The sequence below is a fragment of the Melanerpes formicivorus genome, unplaced genomic scaffold (genome assembly GCF_026170545.1).
Source record: "Melanerpes formicivorus ecotype bairdi unplaced genomic scaffold, bMelFor1.0.p_v2 SCAF_5, whole genome shotgun sequence".
Taxonomy (NCBI): Eukaryota; Metazoa; Chordata; class Aves; order Piciformes; family Picidae; genus Melanerpes; species Melanerpes formicivorus.
Genome location: NW_027142357.1, coordinates 30579384 through 30599188, shown reverse-complemented (window position 1 = coordinate 30599188; position 19805 = coordinate 30579384). Strand labels below are relative to the sequence as shown.

At 42.2% G+C, this 19805-nt stretch overlaps 1 protein-coding gene across 1 annotated transcript in view; it reads right to left on the bottom strand.

Annotated features, from left to right (window-relative positions):
* Positions 1 to 19805, bottom strand: part of PDIA5 (protein disulfide isomerase family A member 5) — a 108865-nt gene that overhangs the window by 48920 nt on the left and 40140 nt on the right. Inside the window, exons 7-11 of the mRNA XM_068138999.1 lie at positions 19290 to 19350; positions 15408 to 15475; positions 10758 to 10849; positions 10582 to 10653; positions 3959 to 4095 (exon numbers count right to left, since the gene is read on the bottom strand). Of these exons, the coding sequence (XP_067995100.1) occupies positions 3959 to 4095; positions 10582 to 10653; positions 10758 to 10849; positions 15408 to 15475; positions 19290 to 19350 (430 nt within the window). The remainder of the gene's footprint in view (positions 1 to 3958; positions 4096 to 10581; positions 10654 to 10757; positions 10850 to 15407; positions 15476 to 19289; positions 19351 to 19805) is intronic.

Below are 19805 nucleotides of genomic sequence, written 5' to 3'. Positions count from 1 at the left end.
TTGACAAAATTGAGTCAGAAAGACCTGCACTAACTTGCCAAACACTCTGGACACAATTATTTTTAAAATTGCATTTGACTCAGCAAACAGTTTCATGGGGAAACTGAAATCACAAACAGGGCTTTTTTTATGCCCAAGTGACTCAGGAACATTTTAAGTCCCAGCAAGTCCCCGGGTAACTAAAGCATCTAACACCACTTGACTGGCAGTGTAACCCATATTTAGAGACATTCAGAACCCAGCTGTTATCTCAGGGATCTAAATAAATTGATCAGCTGTAGGCACAGCTCAAGATCAAGAAGCACATACAGACAGAGTCTTTATTCTCATTGCTAACAGAAAACGATTATAAATGGCATAGGTGCCTTTATTTATGTTAAGGTACAGAAATAGCTTTGCTTAGTGCAATAGATCTGCTGTTACCAACTCAGACATAAGCCCACTAACAAAACTGTGCTAGCTCATACTAGCAAATATGATCAAACTAAGCAAAAACTCCTTTTATTTTTTTTTGAGGGTGAGAGTCATTTATTTATTTGTTCTTTTGTATAGCACAAGAGACCTCAGTTTGTAACTGAAGTTTTTGGATACAACAGCAACATACATTAAAAAACCCCTCCAGATGTCTGCAAGGCTCCAGTCTGGATATATGCAGGATAACACTAAGCTCACCACTAGCAACTGCACAATTTCAGCAAAATGTTTGAATAAAGAGCACAAGGCTGCACAATCTTACACAGATGGCCGAGGAGGGAGAGTGCCTTCAGACTCCTGGCTGCTTGGGTCACTGTTTACCTATGCTAAATATTCAGATTTATTGAACATCCTCTTAAGGGCTTTAGAGTGGAGTTTCAGAAGGTTAAAAAGCCTGGTCTGTGTCCCTAGTGACCTGCAAAATGAAAGCAGGATGAACTCATTCCTGTTCAACCAAACTCTCCAACATTTCTCAGGGCTAGCACCAACGACTCTGAGCAGAATATCTTCTGTTTAGTGGTTGTGCTAAATTGCTGCTATAAGGTAGCATAGCAAGAAGTGCAAGTTGCATGGCACAGACCTTCCTGATGTATTTAAGTAACACAGCCCTAACTGCTCTAGTTGAACCTATTTAAGCTAGGCTGCCCTTAAAATGATTTGATGCCTTTAATTTGGCTAGTAAATGGAAGCTATGTTAAATAATTACAATGTGGTCCCCTCAGGGATGATTGTTAATAGCCACAGGCATGGAGACCACACTGACCACACTCGCAGTGTCTAATTCCACAGTTCAAAAGTGTTTATACAGGATGCGTTTGTTTCAGCTGTATCTTCAGCATGTGGCAGAGGGGGGACAAGGGAATTTCTGACTACACTGTGAAAGCCTCATTGAAATAATTCTCCCCCTAGTAAAAGAATTTCTCATGAACACAAGAATGACAGTATGCTAGAAAAACTCCAAGTCACATGTAAGCTGTGTGGTGACAGAGGGTTTTAAGTACTTGCTAATTCCAGGACAGTGTTGAAATCCCCTTTTTATTCTTAGTTACACAGAAGTATATTCTGCATCCTGGGCCTATTTTGTGCATGTGTTTCAACAAGGTTTTTTTATTAATGTATAATTTTTAGGAAAAAAGCCTTCATCATCCTAAGCTACTAAGGTTAAAAAAAGGTAAAGTGTCCTCCATTTTTACAGCTTCTTTTACTGCAGTAATTTATCTCCTAATATTCATAAGTCATAATGTGACTACATTAGCACATGTAAGAAGTGCTAGCAGAAGATCTTTTAATCATGAAGATAACTGTTTATGATAGTTGTCTGTTGTTAATTAGTTTGCAAGCATTACACTCTCTGTTGAGGATATGCAGAAAGGATCCTTACAAGCACAGATCTTTTACACATGCACGAGCTGGATTCTGCATGTAGGCACACCGCTGCCTCCTGAATATAAACAAAATGCCCCAAATATTCAGGTTGCATTTAAAATGTTCTGACCAGCAACATTCTTCACTCCAATTCTGAGCAGCTGGAGCATGTTATCAGGAGATTGCAACAGCCTGATCCAGGCATTTGATTTACTTCTCAAAAAAGCATCTGCCAAAGTACTTCTGTACCTTAGCACAGAACACTCCTTAGTACAAAACAAGCCTACCAGGAAATGCCCCTCCTCTACAAATAGGTCACATATTATCTTTACCCCTAGAATGGTATTGTATGTGCTTTAGGGAAAAAACAAACAAACAAAAGCCACCAAAACAAACAAACAAAAACAAAACAAAAAAACACAAAAACAACCAACCACCACCACTAAAAACTGATCAGAGCTTCATTCAGATTCATAACTAATTTAAATTTACTATAAAATGTGATTGCAACTGTGAGTATTCATCTATTTTTAAATCTGACTACCTAGAAGGAATAATGTTTGCAGGGCCAGGTATTGATCCCCATGCCCTCTTCCTTCTCTCAAATGCACAGCTGAACTCCTTTGCCCATTTACAACTTCAAAAACCCTCAAAGCCTTTAAATATGACTAAATGTCTGTAAATACACAGAAATCTGGAGCTAGAGATGACACTCAACCCAAGCCATTGTGCACAGGAAGGAAAGGAGGGAAATGCTGCAGTTACATTTCTGCTTGGCAGCAGCTGTTCAGCCAAACCAGCACAGCTCCCAAGGAGCAGCAACCCATGCTGTCACTTGCACACTGGGATGCATGGGAATGCGGAGAAGGAAGGATTTGGGTACTGAAGGATAACTCCTGAGCAAAACAGGCTTCATCAGTTCCGCTACTTCTGCTTTGGTTTTCAGACCAGGCGTTAATCTCCGGTCCCACTTTCATTAGTACAAATAATCCAGTGAACACAGTGACAGAACAGCAGCCAGTCACCTGCTTCAATGGACCAATCCCTAGACATTTCATCAGCTGAAGGAAATTCATTATGGTATGTTTTTCAAACAAGTCTTATGAGCAAGCCTTCAAAAAAAGGCATTTTGGAGCTAGCTCCTGCTGGCTTAAAGGGAAGCAGGATTTTAGCCTCTGTGCCAAAACCCTCTGCTGTTCAGCTGTGAGCACACAGCCTGTCTGCAGAGCCCTAACCTCCAAATCTATGCCCATGAAAATGAATATTTCACCCAAGTGCAACTGCCAGTGCAGCAGCAAAAGGAGACAGAAGCAGTGCATCACCCACTGCACTGCAGACAAAGAATCAGGAGAACCAGCTATATAGTTGAAACAAGGTGTATCTTAATAAGTGAACAAAGTGGTTAACCTGCTCTTCTACCCAAATGTGTACAGGAGGGCAATGTGGCTGGAACAGCTTTCTGAAGGCAGCCCACTGAATTTTACTACTCAAATTAAAACTTCCAAGTTATGGGGGGGAAAAAAAAAATAAATTAAAAAAACCATCCCAATACCTTCCCAGCTGAACATAAAGTAGTATCCCTACCAGCTCTGCATTAGCTGTCAAAAGTCCTGGCTACCTTCTGAGCTTAGATCAAGTTTTGGCATATTTCAGCACAATACATAGTGATCATGGCCTCTTACACTAAGAGCAAACTGTGACAGAGGAGTGAAAAATGCTCAGAATGACACTTCAGTAGCCATTAACATGGACTCAGGAGCTCAGAGTTCTCAGGTTGAGTTGCACACTCAGAACTCTGCTTTAAAAACAAATAACACAGAAGACAAGCTCAGAAATTATTCTGTAATGGTAAGTCCTTAGACTACTGAAGCATCATCACACTCTTCAGTTATGTTTTGACTCAGCCTACAAGTGTCACTTCCATAGCACATCTGTCCTAAGCTTGAAGCCAAGAGCTTCATGAACATTTCATGCCTTGGGTATTCAACAGTCATCACAAACAAGAAAAACCTGGATTTAAAGTTCACAGTTCCATGAAACCCCCCCCAGAAGATTATCACTGATTTTGTTAGAAAGCACTTAACTCAAGGTACAGAATAGGAAAGAAAACCCAACTCACATGGTGCATGGAACATCACCAGCACAGATGAATGATCCTTTATAAACTTGTCAAAATCCTCATCAGTCAGGTGATAAACTACATTTTCTTCATCTGCCCAGGGAGTCTCTGGAGCCTGTGGCTGAGGTGCCTGTGGACTAAAAGACAAACAGACACAGCTTAATACAAACTCTCTGCTGCTAAGCAGTCATTTTGGCAAGTTGGACTGCAAGGAAGTGTTTTGTGCATATGCCCATATATGTATGACATACCAATCCTACTATACCCACCCAGAACTCATAAGCACAGATCAACAATGAAAGGGCATGGAGTAAGGAGATAGACTGCTTCATTATTTCATTGTAGAAATCATATGTATTTTGAGTTACTCTTTTACCCTCCTCAGTATGATGCTCCCTTTCTCACACTTTGTTCAGAAGAACCACTGTAAGTGAAAGTAAGTAGCAGCAAGCACAAGCAACCACTCTGAACAAAATACTGACAGGATGATTAGGGCTGACAGAAAAAGGAGGTGCAACACTGGGACCATGAGCTAGCTACACAGGCTGCTTCCCCAGAAATGTATGGTTTTCCCCTGAACAACCCTGTGACATGGGGAAGCATCATTATGTCCTCATTCAGCAGTGGACTGGTAGGACTAATTGAGCAAAGCTACCCAACTGCATGCTTAACCTAAAAGAGAAGTTACATGTTCTACCAACTTCATTATGGTTGCATATGAGTTTAACCATCTTTGATGGATCAGAGCCAGAGAGACTGTTCCAAGACATAGTGGCAAATCTGTAACTGAACCCAAGCTCCTTAGTGATAGGACATGAAGAAATGGCCTGAAGTTAGAACAGGAGAGGTTTAGATTGGATATTAAGAAAAATGTCTTCACAGAAACAGTAAAGCACTGGAACAGGCTGCTCAGGGAAGTGGGGGAGTCACCGTTCCTGAGGGTATTTGAAAGATCCAGTGTTAAGGGACACAGTTTAGTGGTGACCTAGCAGCACTGGGTTAACAGTCAGACTTGACAATCTTAAAGGTTTCTTCCAGCAAAACAGATTCTATCATAGTATCAGTCAGGGTTGGAAGGGACCACAAGGATCATCTAGTTCCAACCCCCCTGCCATGGGCAGGGACACCCCACACTAGATCGGGCTGGACAGAGCCTCATCCAGCCTGGTCTTAAACACCTCCAGGGATGGGGCCTCAACCACCTCCCTGGACAACCCATCCCAGGGTTTCACCACTCTCATGGTGAAGAACTTCCTCCTCACATCCAGCCTGAATCTCTCCACCTCCAGCTTCATTCCATTCCCCCTAGTCCTATCACTCACTACCTGAGATCCTGAGAAGTCCTTCCCCAGCCTTCCTGTAGGCCCCCCTCAGATACTGGAAGGCCACAATTAGGTCACCTCGGAGCCTTCTCTTCTGCAGACTGAACAGCCCCAACTCCTTCAGTCTGTCCTCATAGGAGAGGTGCTCCAGCCCTCTGATCATCCTCGTGGTCCTTCTCTGGACACACTCCAGCACCTCCACATCCCTCTTGTAATAGGGGCTCCAGAACTGGACACAGTACTCCAGGTGGGGTCTCACCAGAGCTGAGTAGAGGGGGAGGATCACCTCCCTCGACCTGCTAGCCACACTTCTCCTGATGCAGCCCAGGATCTGATTGGCTTTGCGGGCTGCAAGTGCACACTGAGAGCTCATGTTGAGCTTTTTGTCCACCAGCACCCCCAAGTCCCTCTCCTCAGGGCTACCCTCCAGCCAGTCACTGCCCAGCCTGTATTTGTGCCTGGGATTGCCTCGACCCAGATGCAGCACCCTGCACTTGGTCTTGTTGAACCTCATGAGGTTGGCTTGTGCCCACCTCTCCAGCCTGTCCAGGTCCCTCTGGATGGCCTCCCTTCCCTCCAGCATGTCTGCTGCACCACACAGCTTGGTGTCATCAGCAAACTTGCTGAGGGTGCACTCAATGCCACTGTCCATGTCACCCACAAAGATGTTGAACAAGACAGGTCCCAGGACTGATCCCTGAGGGACTCCGCTTGTCACTGGCCTCCACTGGGACATGGAGCCATTGACAGCCACTCTTTGGGTGCGGCCATCAAGCCAGTTCCTTATCCATCTAGTGGTCCACCCATCAAACCCATGTGTCACCAGTTTGGAGACCAGGATGTGGTGCGGGACAGTGTCAAAGGCTTTGCTCAGGTCCAGGTAAATGACATCAGTTGCTCGCCCTTCATCTATTAATTTTGTCACCTGCTCATAGAAGGCCACCAGGTTGGTCAGGCAGGATTTGCCCTTGGCAAAGCCATGCTGACTGTTCCCAATCACCTCTTCACTATTCTTCTGAGCGAGTAGTGACTCCAGGAGGATCTGCTCCATGATCTTTCCAGGCACAGAGGTGAGACTGACTGGCCTGTAGTTCCCTGGTTCCTCCTTCTTGCCCTTTTTGAAGATGGGGGCAATGTTTCCCCTTTTCCAGTCTGTGGGGACTTCACCAGATTGCCAGGACTTTTGAAATATAATAGAGAGGGGTTTAGCAACCTCATCTGCCAGTTCTCTCAGTACCCGTGGGTGTATCCTGTCGGGTCCCATGGACTTGAACACTCTCAGGTTCTTCAGATGATCACGAACCTGATCTGCACTTACAATGGGCAGTTCTTCCTCCCCGTCCCTGGCTTTGACTTCCATAACATCAGGAGTGTGGCTAGAGGCCCTTGCAGTGAAGACTGAGGTAAAGAAGTTATTAAGTACCTCAGCCTTTTCCTCATCACTTGTGACCATGTCACCATTTTCCTTTCTGAGGGGGCCCACACCTTCCCTAGTCTTCTTCTTCCCATTAATATACCTGTAAAAGTTCTTAGTGTTCCCTTTAATCTCCCTGGCTAGATTCAATTCAAACTCTGCTTTGGCTTTCCTAACCAGGACTCTTGCTGCTCGGGCAGCTTCCTTATATACCCCCTGTTCTATGATTCCTCTGAACCAGTTCAGTGCTTATCATCCTGCTAAACAATTATTCTTGCTGTTATTAATGTACATTAGTTTGGCAGATATGAGCTAAACTATGCTAATTAACATTTTATTTATTAAAGCTGTGTTCACATAGTAGACACCCAAACATACTAACATTTCAAGCCAGGCTTTGAAGCTATTTTATCCTTGTCAGTTGTAGTAACAAGTTCCAAATACCCCCCCAAAATTCCCCAAATTCTTTGGCAAAGCACAGGACTCGATGTGACCCCAGCTCTGCTGAAAGCAGATTTACTATTTTTGATTAAAATGTACTATCGTGTTAGCTGCCTGGAACAAGGAATGGCAAAAGGATGATAACTCATTTATCCTGCCTTGCTCACGTCTAGGCTGAAAGCCTAGTTTGATTTAAAAAAGCAGATTGAGATAGCAAGTTCTGTTGATGTAAGCAATGCCTATGATCCAACAATATTAAGCAATCCATGCAAAACCGTGATGCACACCTCTGCTGCTGCTTATATGATAAATGAACCAAGAAACAAACATCAAAGCAAAGAAGGAAGCTGCACTCGGCCAAGCAGCTGAGAAAGAAAAAGAGGCATATCCCTATCCACAAGAATTTACTCTCTTAAAACTTAGAAGATAATCAGTTTGCTTGTTGCCAAGCCTGTAAGAGAGCAATAGTCTGCAGGTATCCTGGCAGAGTTAAGGCTTTCCAGAAAACACCAGTACACTTAATGAACTCAGGAGCTGGGTTGAGTAGGCAGAGCATGATGAACATGGACACGATGGCTACAAAGCACTGGGAGAACGCTGTGTTTAGCATGACCTATTTCAGCAAGGAATTAGTAAAGCAGGGCACAGGATGTTTATTCAAATGGCCCAATTTAAAATGCTGTGCATGCTAATAAGCCTACACAGGAGCTGGTAAGAAGCACCTCAAGGCCTGGAGGAAGCAACAAGCAAAAATCTAAAATGTCATTTAAAACTGAGACAAGGCACATCCAACGCCTGAAGACTGAAAACAGAATGACAGAAGTATGGAAGAGTCACCAAGAGCTAATTCAATTAAGAACAGAGAACAAGTTCTTGATTTAATTGAGTAGTCAGTGCTAAGGAAGGGCCCGAGGAGTCCATAAAAACAGCAAGACCAACTAAGGGGCTATTGAACGCAGCAAGAAACTGTCTGGTTTGCCTACCAGGCTGATACAGCTCTGCACCAAATTTCAAACTAACACAACAAAAAAGAACACACAACCAAAACAAAAAGAAAGAAATGTGATAGTATCTCTTGTGTTAATAATGCTAGGTGTTGGAGTAAGGCTCCATGGTTTCTCATGATGGTTTCTCATGAAAGCTTCTGAAACTCTGTAAGATAGTAGCCAGTGCCTATTAGGAAGATAAGAGAGGTGAAGTATCTCTAAGACTGATGCATTAGCACATTTCAGCATAAAAAAGAAGCACCTTCAAGAAGCAGTAGAAGAAAAGGTGTTAGAGCCCTCCAAACTAGCAGCTTTTGTCTTGAGAGGAAGAAACAAGGAAAACTTTTCCTGTCAATAATTTAAACAATCCTGTCATGAAGTTATATCATGCCCTCCTCCCCAAATGAAAATAGATCAACCACTTTCAGCACTTTACCTGTAACATTTAAAGGGACAAAAGATGGAAAGCAGGAGAGGGAAAAGAAAACAGCTGCTTATCTGCAGTGTTTACCTATTGTCCATGAAAATAGGTTATTTCATATGGCTCAATGTCTGCTGGATTCTCTTTCTAGAATCTGCACACTCTGGGATTGCAGTACCCCTGTTCCGCTGAGCAACGTCTCACATCACAGCCACTTCCTGACACTATTCTAATGTTATACTATCCTGAAATATACCCTACACATCCTTCAGCCTTTTAATTACACTCTTTCCTAAAGTCCTTGCCATTTCACTGGACTACTTGCACTGCAGATTCCTCAGAGTAATATAATATTATGTATGAAGCAGACTTACCCCATATACAGTCTTAACTGTAACATCAATTACTGGCAAACTTGAAGTATGTCTAATTTCTTCATGTGGTTTCCTTGAAAGTTGTACTTACACAAAACAGGGGCAAGAAGGCTACTGCTCACATAATCTTTTGGGAAACTAATAAGCATGCGCCAACACTAAGAGAGGACAAGCAGCTGTCTTCAGCTGTGGACCGCTGAAACATCAGCCAAAGCCCATGGTGCCTTGTTAGCAGAGATTATCATTGGAAAGAGCTTGCAGCTGTTCTGCTTTGCCTCCAGAAGCTGTGCTCACTTGCTGTCACAGCACTGACATAAAGGCACTGCATATTACAGGGATTATCTGGATATTATGTAGGCAGACAGGGAAAAAAGCCCATCCCAAACATCTAATGTTTCACATGTGGTAGCCAAGAGATAACCACATCCTTGCCACACTGAAATGAATAATAAAGTGCAGGTGATGAAGCTGTATCCTTGCTCTAAGGCCTGATCATCTCCTCAGCATTGCTGGAGTTGCCATCTTGATCATTCATATCTGAAGGCTTAATGGACTAAATGAGGCTTAAAGACTTTGGCTCAATTCCTCCTCTTTGATCCACTGGGCAGCAATTGCCTGCAGTGTTTGTACCTCCTGAGGCTAACAGGAATGCCACCGTCACTTCATTCATCGGTTCCCAATCCCAAAGCACCTAGACTATCGCTGCTGGAGACCCTGGGCTACCTACAATGATATGCATATGTCCCCAAGGTAGTCCCACTGGTGCAGTGAAACACATTTATTCTGAGCCAGTTTTACTAAGCCATATTACCACATTTGCAACTGTCTGTTCCTTCCCATGCATTTGTTTCCTTTTTATTAGTTTCATTTCAAGAATGGCTGCAGCAAACAAGGCAGAGTTACAAAGACGACATAATGCCAAGAGCTGGGGCTATCTGCTAACTGTATTTCTCCATCTCCAGAGTACCTCAGTTCTTTCCAGGTACTGTATCAGCTTCACTGGCAATGTGCTGATTAGAACCAGATGAAGAATAATTATACACACACTCACACACTTTTTCTGTCTCACTCAGCTGCTAGGCCTAGAGGCTCATTCAGACCCCAAACTATTTATGACTGCAAATAGCTCTCTCTAGGTTAAAATAAGGCACTTTCAGTTCCACTTCATGCCATGACAGGAAACACAGACTCTGCAAAAATGGCTAGCAATCTGGGGTGCCTTAATCACCACTTTGTCTCTGCAAGACACTTTAAAGGCTCCAGCTAAAGGCTGAAGAACCAACAAGACGTGTACACTTGGTATACATTTTTAAAACAATAACAAAAGTCAGATTTTTTGCAAGGTATTAAGTTCACGTACCAAAGAGCACAGGAAATTTAAGGTAGTATTTTTAACTAAGGTGAGATCTGTGTATCTGCATTTATTGTGGCCCATATACAGTCTCCTGTTACAGAAGAAATGCAATTGTGACATGCAGGGCATGCATGCTAAAACCCAAACATAAGACAACTTTGCTGCACTAGTTTAGCCCATCTCGGTGGGGTAGTTTTGTTTGCTCTTCTGACCAAAGGGAATGAGGGAGAGATGGTTGTTCCTAAACCATTACATTCTGTAAATAATTAAGAGTACTTAAAAGGTGGAGTGCATGAAGTACACTGCCTTACTTTTTCAGCCACTCTCCTATGTCTGCTGCAGTAGCACCATAATTCTCAAAGTGGAAGAGGAATTTTCCTTTCCTGTTAAAGCAACAAAACAAGGTTTAGTCCTTGCCCTGGAATACATGAACATGCAATTATAGTTGAGTGTATGATTTCTAAAGTAGTAGCAAAATATAACTGACTCAAAATAGCAGATTGTAGGATATCCCCGGACGTTGTATTCTTCCTTTATCCTTTCAAATTCACCAGAGTAAACATTCATCCCTGCAAGAACCTGAAAAAAACCAGACCCATAATCATATTGATTCTTAGAATACATCATGAACATTACAACTGTTTTTTGAAGACTTAAGTAAAAAAACCTCAGCTCTGGGCATATTCTGATTTCATTTATATTGCTGTAAAGCAAGGGGATGTCTGTGAAGGCAGTGAAGATTTTCTGATTTGGGGCCAAGGGGAACAGAGCAATACTTAAGCTTAGTCTACAGAAAGCACATACCAATCAGCCTGCCACCTTCTTCCTTGCTCTGGAAGCATCTCTTTCTTTTCACTCACCCAGCAACAAAAATACCCAAAAGGAATTCTCTCAGTCACACTATTTGTGCTCTTCCTTGCCTATTTGGATTTTAAGCTACAAGCCTGATTATTATTTTTCTTTTGTTCTGCAAATACATGGCTTAGTTTGCATCCAAACATTAGCTAGGATACCAGAAGTTCCACTCTCACCTCCCTGGTTTTGACTCTAACACTGAATTGACAATCTCAGATACATCCAGCAGCTCTAACCAACCAAGCACTGGTATTACCCCTGTTCAAACATACACTTACTGAACGGCAAAAGGAAATCAGCATTACTTTGATGGGAAAGTAAAAAGTGCCCTATTGTGCCCTATTTCCATGAGCCCAGGGAATAATACATGGCATTTATATGGTTTACATATATTAGTGTACCTGACTGGTAGGGTGTAATAAGAGCTAAGAATTAACCTTATCCTATGGATATCAAAAGGGGCACAGAAGCATAGTTGCTTTGAAGAATAGCAGGTGAAACAACAAGCCCCTCCTTCCCTTCCTGTGCTTCTCCTAACCCAGTCTTCATCTGAAGAGCCCTGTACACCAAGCTTCAGGATCAGGGCTCCTGCAACTGATCCTATGCCCTGTCCAATTGTCTTCCAAAAATTTTCTGAACTAAAATTTGAAGATGGGACTGATTCTGAGTTTCTTTGAGTGTGAGATTCACACAGAGGTCATTCTGCTGTCAAAACTTTCAACCAGCAAGTTGCTGAGATACCATTTCATGATTAATTTGGTTTAATGGCATTGACAGCTTAAATCATTTTAGCAGCAGGATTTTAATTCAAACCCCTCCACCCTCCCCCTCCAAAACCAGGATTTTCTCCTTCCAGCTGAAATACCACATCAGAATTTAATACCAGGTTCCTGACTGCAGCAAGCTGCACAGACCAACCAAATGTGCTCAGAGGCACCATGAAATAAATCTTAAAGCAGAAAATCTTCATTTGAAGGTCAACCTTTTCTAAGAAGGTGCTGCAAAGTCACAAAAAGATACTTTGTTTTCTCTCCTCTATCCTAAGAACGGATCAAGGGAAGCTGAGTACAAATCCAATGTTTATTGTAGCTGGCCAAATCTCTTAATTAAAATTTTCCTTCTACTTCCAACAACCACATTGACTTAATTTACATGAGATTATCTAGACAAAGTTTTTCCCTTGCCTTTTTCTCTGTCACCACTTGAGGGTAGGTAAATGCAATAAGATCAAGACACAGCGGTTGCTTCACACGGTGAGAACCAAGTTTGTTAATCAATTCCCTCAAATACCAGTCTCACACATGCTTTGAAATTTCTGAGGATTTCCCAGGTCTTAAATGGATATTCCCAGCCATTTCAGATACTCTGCTACAATTTCACTACATCCACCCAGGCTCTAACGATTTATAGGAGTCAGTATCTTGGATTCATTTTGGTCTTCACACATCATATGAAGCATAATTAGCTAAACGACAATTACTATGGGATTCACTTTTAATGACAACAGTAACAGCTTTAGCTGGCCTGTAATCACAGAATCATGTAATATCAGGCTCTCAGGGACCATCAAAATTCACCTACTACCCAAAGACAGGATCCTCCCTCTACATCTAAGCTGTTCCTGCCATATGTTTAGCTAATTTGCTTTTAGCAAATGACTGAATGACCCTGACTTCAACTGAAGTCCATTACCTCTTGTAATAGCCACAGGAGACATGAAGATCAATTTACTCTCTTCACCTCTGCAGTGACATTTGACATATTTCAACACTTAACTGCTCGCCAGCAAGCTACCTATAACTTAAACCAACTCTCAACCTTCTTAGCTGGCCATATCTTCTGGGCTTCTAACCATCCCTGTTCTACAGTGACTGCTCCCTTGCTTCAAGGTTTTATTGATGGTATTGCTCCAAAACAGGTACCTAAAACAGGTACTGATACCCAAAGCCTTCCTAAAGACAAGTTTAATGAAGAGATTAAACAAAGGCTTCTTTTATTTAGTATCTGAAATAGGTATAGAAACTTTTATGCTTCCAAAGTTTCATGATTTTATCAAAAAAGAAAAAGCCAGCCAGACAAGCATCAAAGGAGGAAAGAACTTAAGGATACACTCAAGCTGGTCTTTACTGAGTAAAGCATTCTGGCACACTCATCAAGTCTACGGGAATTAAAGAGAAGAGCTTTGCTGACCACCAATTTCTCTGTGCACTAGGGCCACAGTGCATCAGTGACAGGCACTCGCCAAAGCTCAGCCTACCCACAAACCATGGGAGCCTCTCATGCCAAGGAAAAGTAAGTCTCCTCTTCCTCCTGCACTGGGAGTAATGGAATTGCAAGATTTAAATTGAATGTAATGGTTGAAAATGCCACCCTACCTTCCTCCCAGTATCAGTACTGGGACAGGACACAACCAATCCTAAGGGAACACTGAACCACAGAGAGTTATAACCAACTTTTCACTTTTATGACCCATTAAATGGAAAGAATGTACTTCATTTTCTTTCTGTATAACAGCAATTATCTCTTTGAGCCTGGCACATCCTGACAGCGAATGGTAGGTCAGATTAAAAGGTCAAACTTTCAGCTCATCCAAACCAATCATAAACTTTCCAGCAAAGACTGATCTGGAGGTCAACATCCCTCTAAGGTACCCCATGGATAATTTATGATGAGTACAGCACTATTAACTTTAGAAATGGCAACCAGTGTACACATCCCACTCAGGAAGCTAATTAGGTCAAATGCACATGAACAGACCGATTTTTGTGAAAGACACAGGTGGCAGTGACACAACTGGACTTTCCTCTGAACTGATCCTGCACAGAAAGCATCCCATACCTGAGCTACACCCAGTACAAGCACTGCCGGTCTCAGAGCAGTGCCACAGCCTTGTCACTCAGTTGTGCAGGATTAGCCTGGATCCACAAAAACCAATTCCAAATGAGGAAGGAAATAATGAAGCCAGAAGAGATCTGGAGTTTAAATTATTGAGTCTGAATTTAATAAAACAAGCTGCACATGGACGTGGAAGGAATAATGCAGGAGAGCACAGTGCTCTGCAGCACGCCTTCTCTCTGGCACTACCCTCTGTAAGTGATTCTTTACATTCCTGATTCCTGCCCACCCTACACCTCACAATGTACCCGCTGTGTAAGACAGGAGTGCCTTCCCAAAGACTGCTGTGCTCCCTTCACCGAGGGGAGATGGCATTAGAGTGCTGCCTGCCTAGACAAAAACACTCCTGAAAATATCTTCAAGGGTTGTACCATGTCCTAAATAAATCTGAACAACTCCCACTCATTTCAGCTCTAAGCAAACAAGGATCTAGAAAAAACACTTTTGAGAAACAACCAGTTGGGAGGATGTGGAGGAGTCTGACAGCACTCAGTGCTCAGCAGCAGCAATGGTCAGGGCTGACCTACTGATGAACCGCTGCATTTCATCTTCTCACCATCACACACCACCACCCCTGAGAAAAGCTGTAAACTGGACAGTGAATGATCCAATAGGTAGAACCATACCAAACTCAGCTAAAGCCATGAAACAACAATCCTATCTCTTTGTCACTCATGTATTACTGGTATCATATAAATTATACATATAAATACACATATAAATGTGCTAAGGCACATTATAGAACCTTGACTAGAGAAGTGCCTTTAACTTTGCTTAGGGATCAATATGTGTTATTAGTACAAACATGTAACCAAGTTATTGTGACTGCTGTTGATTGATTTTGTTTTACAGTCAAAACTTAGCATTCATACCAGATGGAAATGAAAGTAACTTTGTTTACTGTAAGATTTTATCAATGCCTAGGCTTAGTGGCTAGTAGCTAATGTAGAGAACTCACCTTCCCATGACACTGTGATTCTCCACTGAAAAAGTGGATTGCTGCTTTTAAGGGCATCCATCCCCAACTCTGCTATGAAACATCAGGCCAAAAATCTGATCAAACTCGCCATGGCAAACATTTATCTCTACCAGTATGAGCTCAAAGGGACTACAAACTCACACATTAGAGGCTAAACATAAACCCACGGTGTCAGAGCCTGTTTTTCCATGGCAAGAACTACACTGAATCTAAAGGTCAAGCAAGTTAACACCTCATTCCCTAGAGTTTTAAAAAACAAGAAAGAGAATCCTAAAGAAATCTGGAATAGTCAATCACTTCTGTTTTGTTTCAACTTGCTTAAAAATCTCCCACTTCAGTAATACTCAGGAAAAGTGTTAAAAAGATTATTTTTTTTAAGCTTCATATAAATCTTATCTTCACACTTACATATTTACCCTTCAGTTCTGTGGCTGCCTGTTGATAAGATGGCATCATTCTCTTACAAACACCACACCCTGATAAAAAAGAAATTGTGTAAGTCATATGGCAACAACTCTGTTCAGCCTGCTCTCTAGGATCTGTGTTCCAAAGCATATGAAACATGTTTTTATATAGGCAAAAAAACCCCCAACAAAATACTTTCACTAAATAAATATTAGATTATCATTATTATTATTATTTCTTGTTACACACTGCTATTTTTGCATGTTTTTCATGCTATTCATTTTCACACTTATTTCTTATACCTGTTTTGGAAAGAGTAACACCAGCTTATAATCCTTGGGCTCTGAGGTGAGCCCAGAGGGGAATAGAAGATGAAACTCACATATCAAAAGTCAATGGAAGATATCATGCTTGTCAACTCAAGCAAAAAGCCTTGGGCATTTCTGGTCTTTTAAGGGACAGAGGGAGGTATTTCAGATTCATCCCAGCTTAATAAGTCTTTTAATTTGAGAAGCACTTTTGAAACACATTAAACAGATGTCAAAAGTTAAACAGTGCTCTATTAATTGAGAGGATAGAACTCAAATAAAGCAATAGCCTTTGTAAGACAAAACAATTCTGTGTGCTGAGGAAAACATATGGTGAGGAAGACCAGCAATGTATAGTTGGAGTGCACTAAGAGCTGTTTGATGTTGCTCTAGAGTGCTAAGCAGATTAGCAGTAAATCACCTTGTAAGCAGCAGGCTTCACCCCTGCCAAGTGAAATAAGTGCATGCACATGGGAAGGAACAGGAGTGCAGACAGCATGAGAGAAGGGAAGCTGTGGCCAAGCACTCCAGGCACTTCTTGTGGAAACTCTTGGGTCCTCCACAGGGCAGTAGGCAACTTTTTTTTTGCCAGTGAAAAGACAAGAGTTCTGAAAATATCTTACAGAAAGTAGAGACAGATTTTGCAGCCACTGGCTTAGGATCACATCAGCATGCCTGGGAGAAACACTCTTTAATCACAGGAAATAGAACTCATTTCTGCAGTCTTTCCACCTTTCATCTCTCTACTTATATTGCCAGTGAGGTTGTTAGTTAGTGCTGGTCAAAATGATGATTTCTTGGTGTGCACAGACCATTCATTTGAAGCCCACTGAAGTCTTGCAGCTTCATTTGAACTACTGGACAGACACCAAAAGATAGGAACTGTTAATATCATAGAATCATAGTATCAATAAGGTTGGAAAAGACCTCAGAGATCATCTTCTGGATCCTATCCTCTCTTCAGCAGCCTCAGGCCCAAAATTCCCCCAGCTATTGATTTTACTTCCTCTCCTTCCATCTCTTGCCACTCCCTTCTGGAGCACAGGCAGGTACCAGCCTTCTCCATCTCCCCTACTGTCCTTCCATTCCCAGCTCTGCTGCTGCCTCAAACTCCCTGCTTCCAAACCCACACTTGAGTACAACCCTCCAGGCCACACGTTTCTGGGTTACACAGTTCAGGATGCTGCCAGTCCCCATATACCCCCAAGCAGGCATGAAAAGGTAACCTCAAAAAACTGATTTGCTTCTGCTCTTTCTTCTGGTATTTTGTCTCAAAAGAGGGGAGGGCTTAATGAAACCCTTATTAGTCTCTCCATTTTTCAAGCCATGTTTTCAGTAATATTCTAAGCAGTTCCTTTTTTGTTGCCACATCCAGACCACATCCTGCAGAGGTGTTCTTTGACAGAATTAGCTACAAACAAATCTGAATGCCTGTAAGTATACCTCATTTTTCATATTTAGTGCTGTCTGACTTTATAATATGGGTCTGAAAGCACAGTGATTGGTCTCCAAATGGCAGCTAACATCTTCTAAGGAAACCATGCCTTTTTACCCAGGCATTTTACCCAGACAAGGCATTGGTGAAATATTAAAGAAACTACATTTAAGTTTGCAGTCACTTTCATCTCCCTCTGCACTGGTACACAATGAAAAAGGCCACCTCCTATGAATCTGCCACAATGAATCTAAAGCCCCTGCTTCCAACACAGCAGAGAAGTAATGCAGCTGTCTTCCTGTAGCTTCCGGGACCAAAGTCTCTGATGTGCTCTCATGCCAAAGACCCCCCTGAGTCACTCCTTACTAGTAAGGCTTAATTTTCTTTAGTGACCAGCCTTGGTTTGCTGCTCCCAGTTATGAAAGGCAACACCTGTATGTAATGAGTAATTTCAGCTGCCCAAAGCCAGTATTTTAATGCAACTGCTGGATGTATTCTGTCTCCAGAAATGTGAGTAAGAAAAGAAAATTGGACAAGAACCAAGTCAGAAGGTCTGGTGTGTTAAATAAAAGATGAGGGAGTTAAAAATTGTGAAATCAGAGGGGAGAAAAAAATCCCTTACAAGTTAGCTTCCTTCACAGCAGTTCAGAAAGCAGCAAAAGTAGTACAGCACTGAAGAATAGCAGGTGTTTTGCCACTTCAAAAGGAAAGAAACTGGAAGGAGGAGGGTTTCTGGGGGGAATGGTTCAAAGAGAAGGAAGGGTTAGATAAAGCACATTTCAGGAAGAGACTCAGTTGTGGAAAACAATTACTCATGATACAGGTAAACTGTGAAAGCACTCTGCAGCTGAACTCTCCCTGAAGGGGCAATTTACAGGCAGAGCAGGCGTATCATCTCCTGCTGATGCTGAGGCAGTAGCAGTGACTGGGAACGACCACATGCCAGGCCAGGCCACGCAGGACCACCCTGCAGAGTCTAAAGGCATGGAGCTGCAGATAACTTAAAGGAAAACACATTTTCTTAGTGATGCATCAAACTAAGTCTTGGGCAATGCTGGCCATCTTGGCAGTACTCAGATGAGACTAAATTGGTAGAATGGCATTTCATGGAGTAATTACAAGAGCAAATACATTGAGAAACATCAGAGAATGCTGTCATGGGACAGAGTTTTAAAGAGAATCAGTCAGCAAATTGCCAGTAATGCCTAACATCAATTTCCCTATCAGGGCAGTGCTGGGAGTCCTTTCTAGTCTAGGTCACGCATTCATTCCTTTCTCATAGCTCCCCTGCTCTATCTGAGCAACAACTCCAGTGCAATACTGTCTTGTTTTGAAGAGCTGCAAAGCCTCTAATATACCAGTAACCAGAAAACTAAAAAAGCAGTTGCAAATATCCAAAACTACGGAAAAAGCAGCCAACTCATTGACAAGATAGCAGCAATACAAGGTGAAAGTCACAAAAGAAATGCAATGACCTCAATCTGCTCTTCTCTTTCCTCCCTGACTCCACCATGAAATTCCACTTGCATTCAAGTTACTCCTGCTAGTATGGGTAGGAACATTCAGAGAGCCTCCTGGATGGAGTCAGAATGATATTCCCTCTCCTGACCACTGCACTGTTCCCTCTGCCTGCAATTAGGAAGAACAAGCTGCTTTTTTTTAAGCTCCACAGTCTCCTCCAGCAATCTTTTGCTTGTGTGGAATCAGCTTCTTTTACACTATGGTTCAAACTACAAATATGATGTGTGTGCAAGACCCATTTGCACTTACAGTTCTGTACAGGCCAGAGGGCTAAGCATACTCAGATTTATGAGCACTGACACATACAGTGTTTCTGTCTTATACAGCACAAATCTAGAAAGGACAACAGGTAAAGAAAATGGGTAAAGGTCTTTCTCAATGACAGTGATTCTGTGAAATTACAGAAAGTAGCTGCTTATAAGAACAAGAGCCATCATCACAAAGAAAGTAGGCAAGACTCAAATACAGGCAATGGATAACTAGAAGAAAACTGAGGACCAATAGGCAGAACAGCAAAGGAGCTGAATGGTAACAGTGGGACAAGGTGAAGCATATAGGATGAGTCAGACCAGGACATCTCTCAGTGGAGAGGGAGATGGCAGGACACATTGGGTTACTTACAGGGGGCATAGAACATCATCAGAAGGGGTTTGTCCTCTTTCTTCAGAAGCTTTCTCAGTTCCTGGGGAATGAACCAAAGAAAATAAAACCAGATCTATACCAAAGGACACTTCTTATTGTGTTACAACTTAATAAAGTTAACGTATACATATTCATAGAATATAGGCTCATTTATCTGAGGGAAGAGGAGTCATCTTTCCTAACAAGGTGCGAGTTTCTTCTCCTTGCTCATTTGTAACTTGAAAGAAGATGGCAACATTTCTTACAGACTCAAGTATCTTCATTATCTTCAGTGGAAGTTGCATGTCTTGGTGTATTCTTAGTGCAGAATCAGACGGGAAACTTTTTCTTCCCAGACCCAGTCATACACTAATTCAAAGAGTCTGACTCAATAACAAACAAAGCATGTTCAGTTTCTACACTATGAAACCTTTGTTGGAGCAAAGATTTTTTTCAGTACCAGCATGATGGAGAAGCCAGATAAGTTTTCAGATTGAACACAACCCTTGGAAGTCT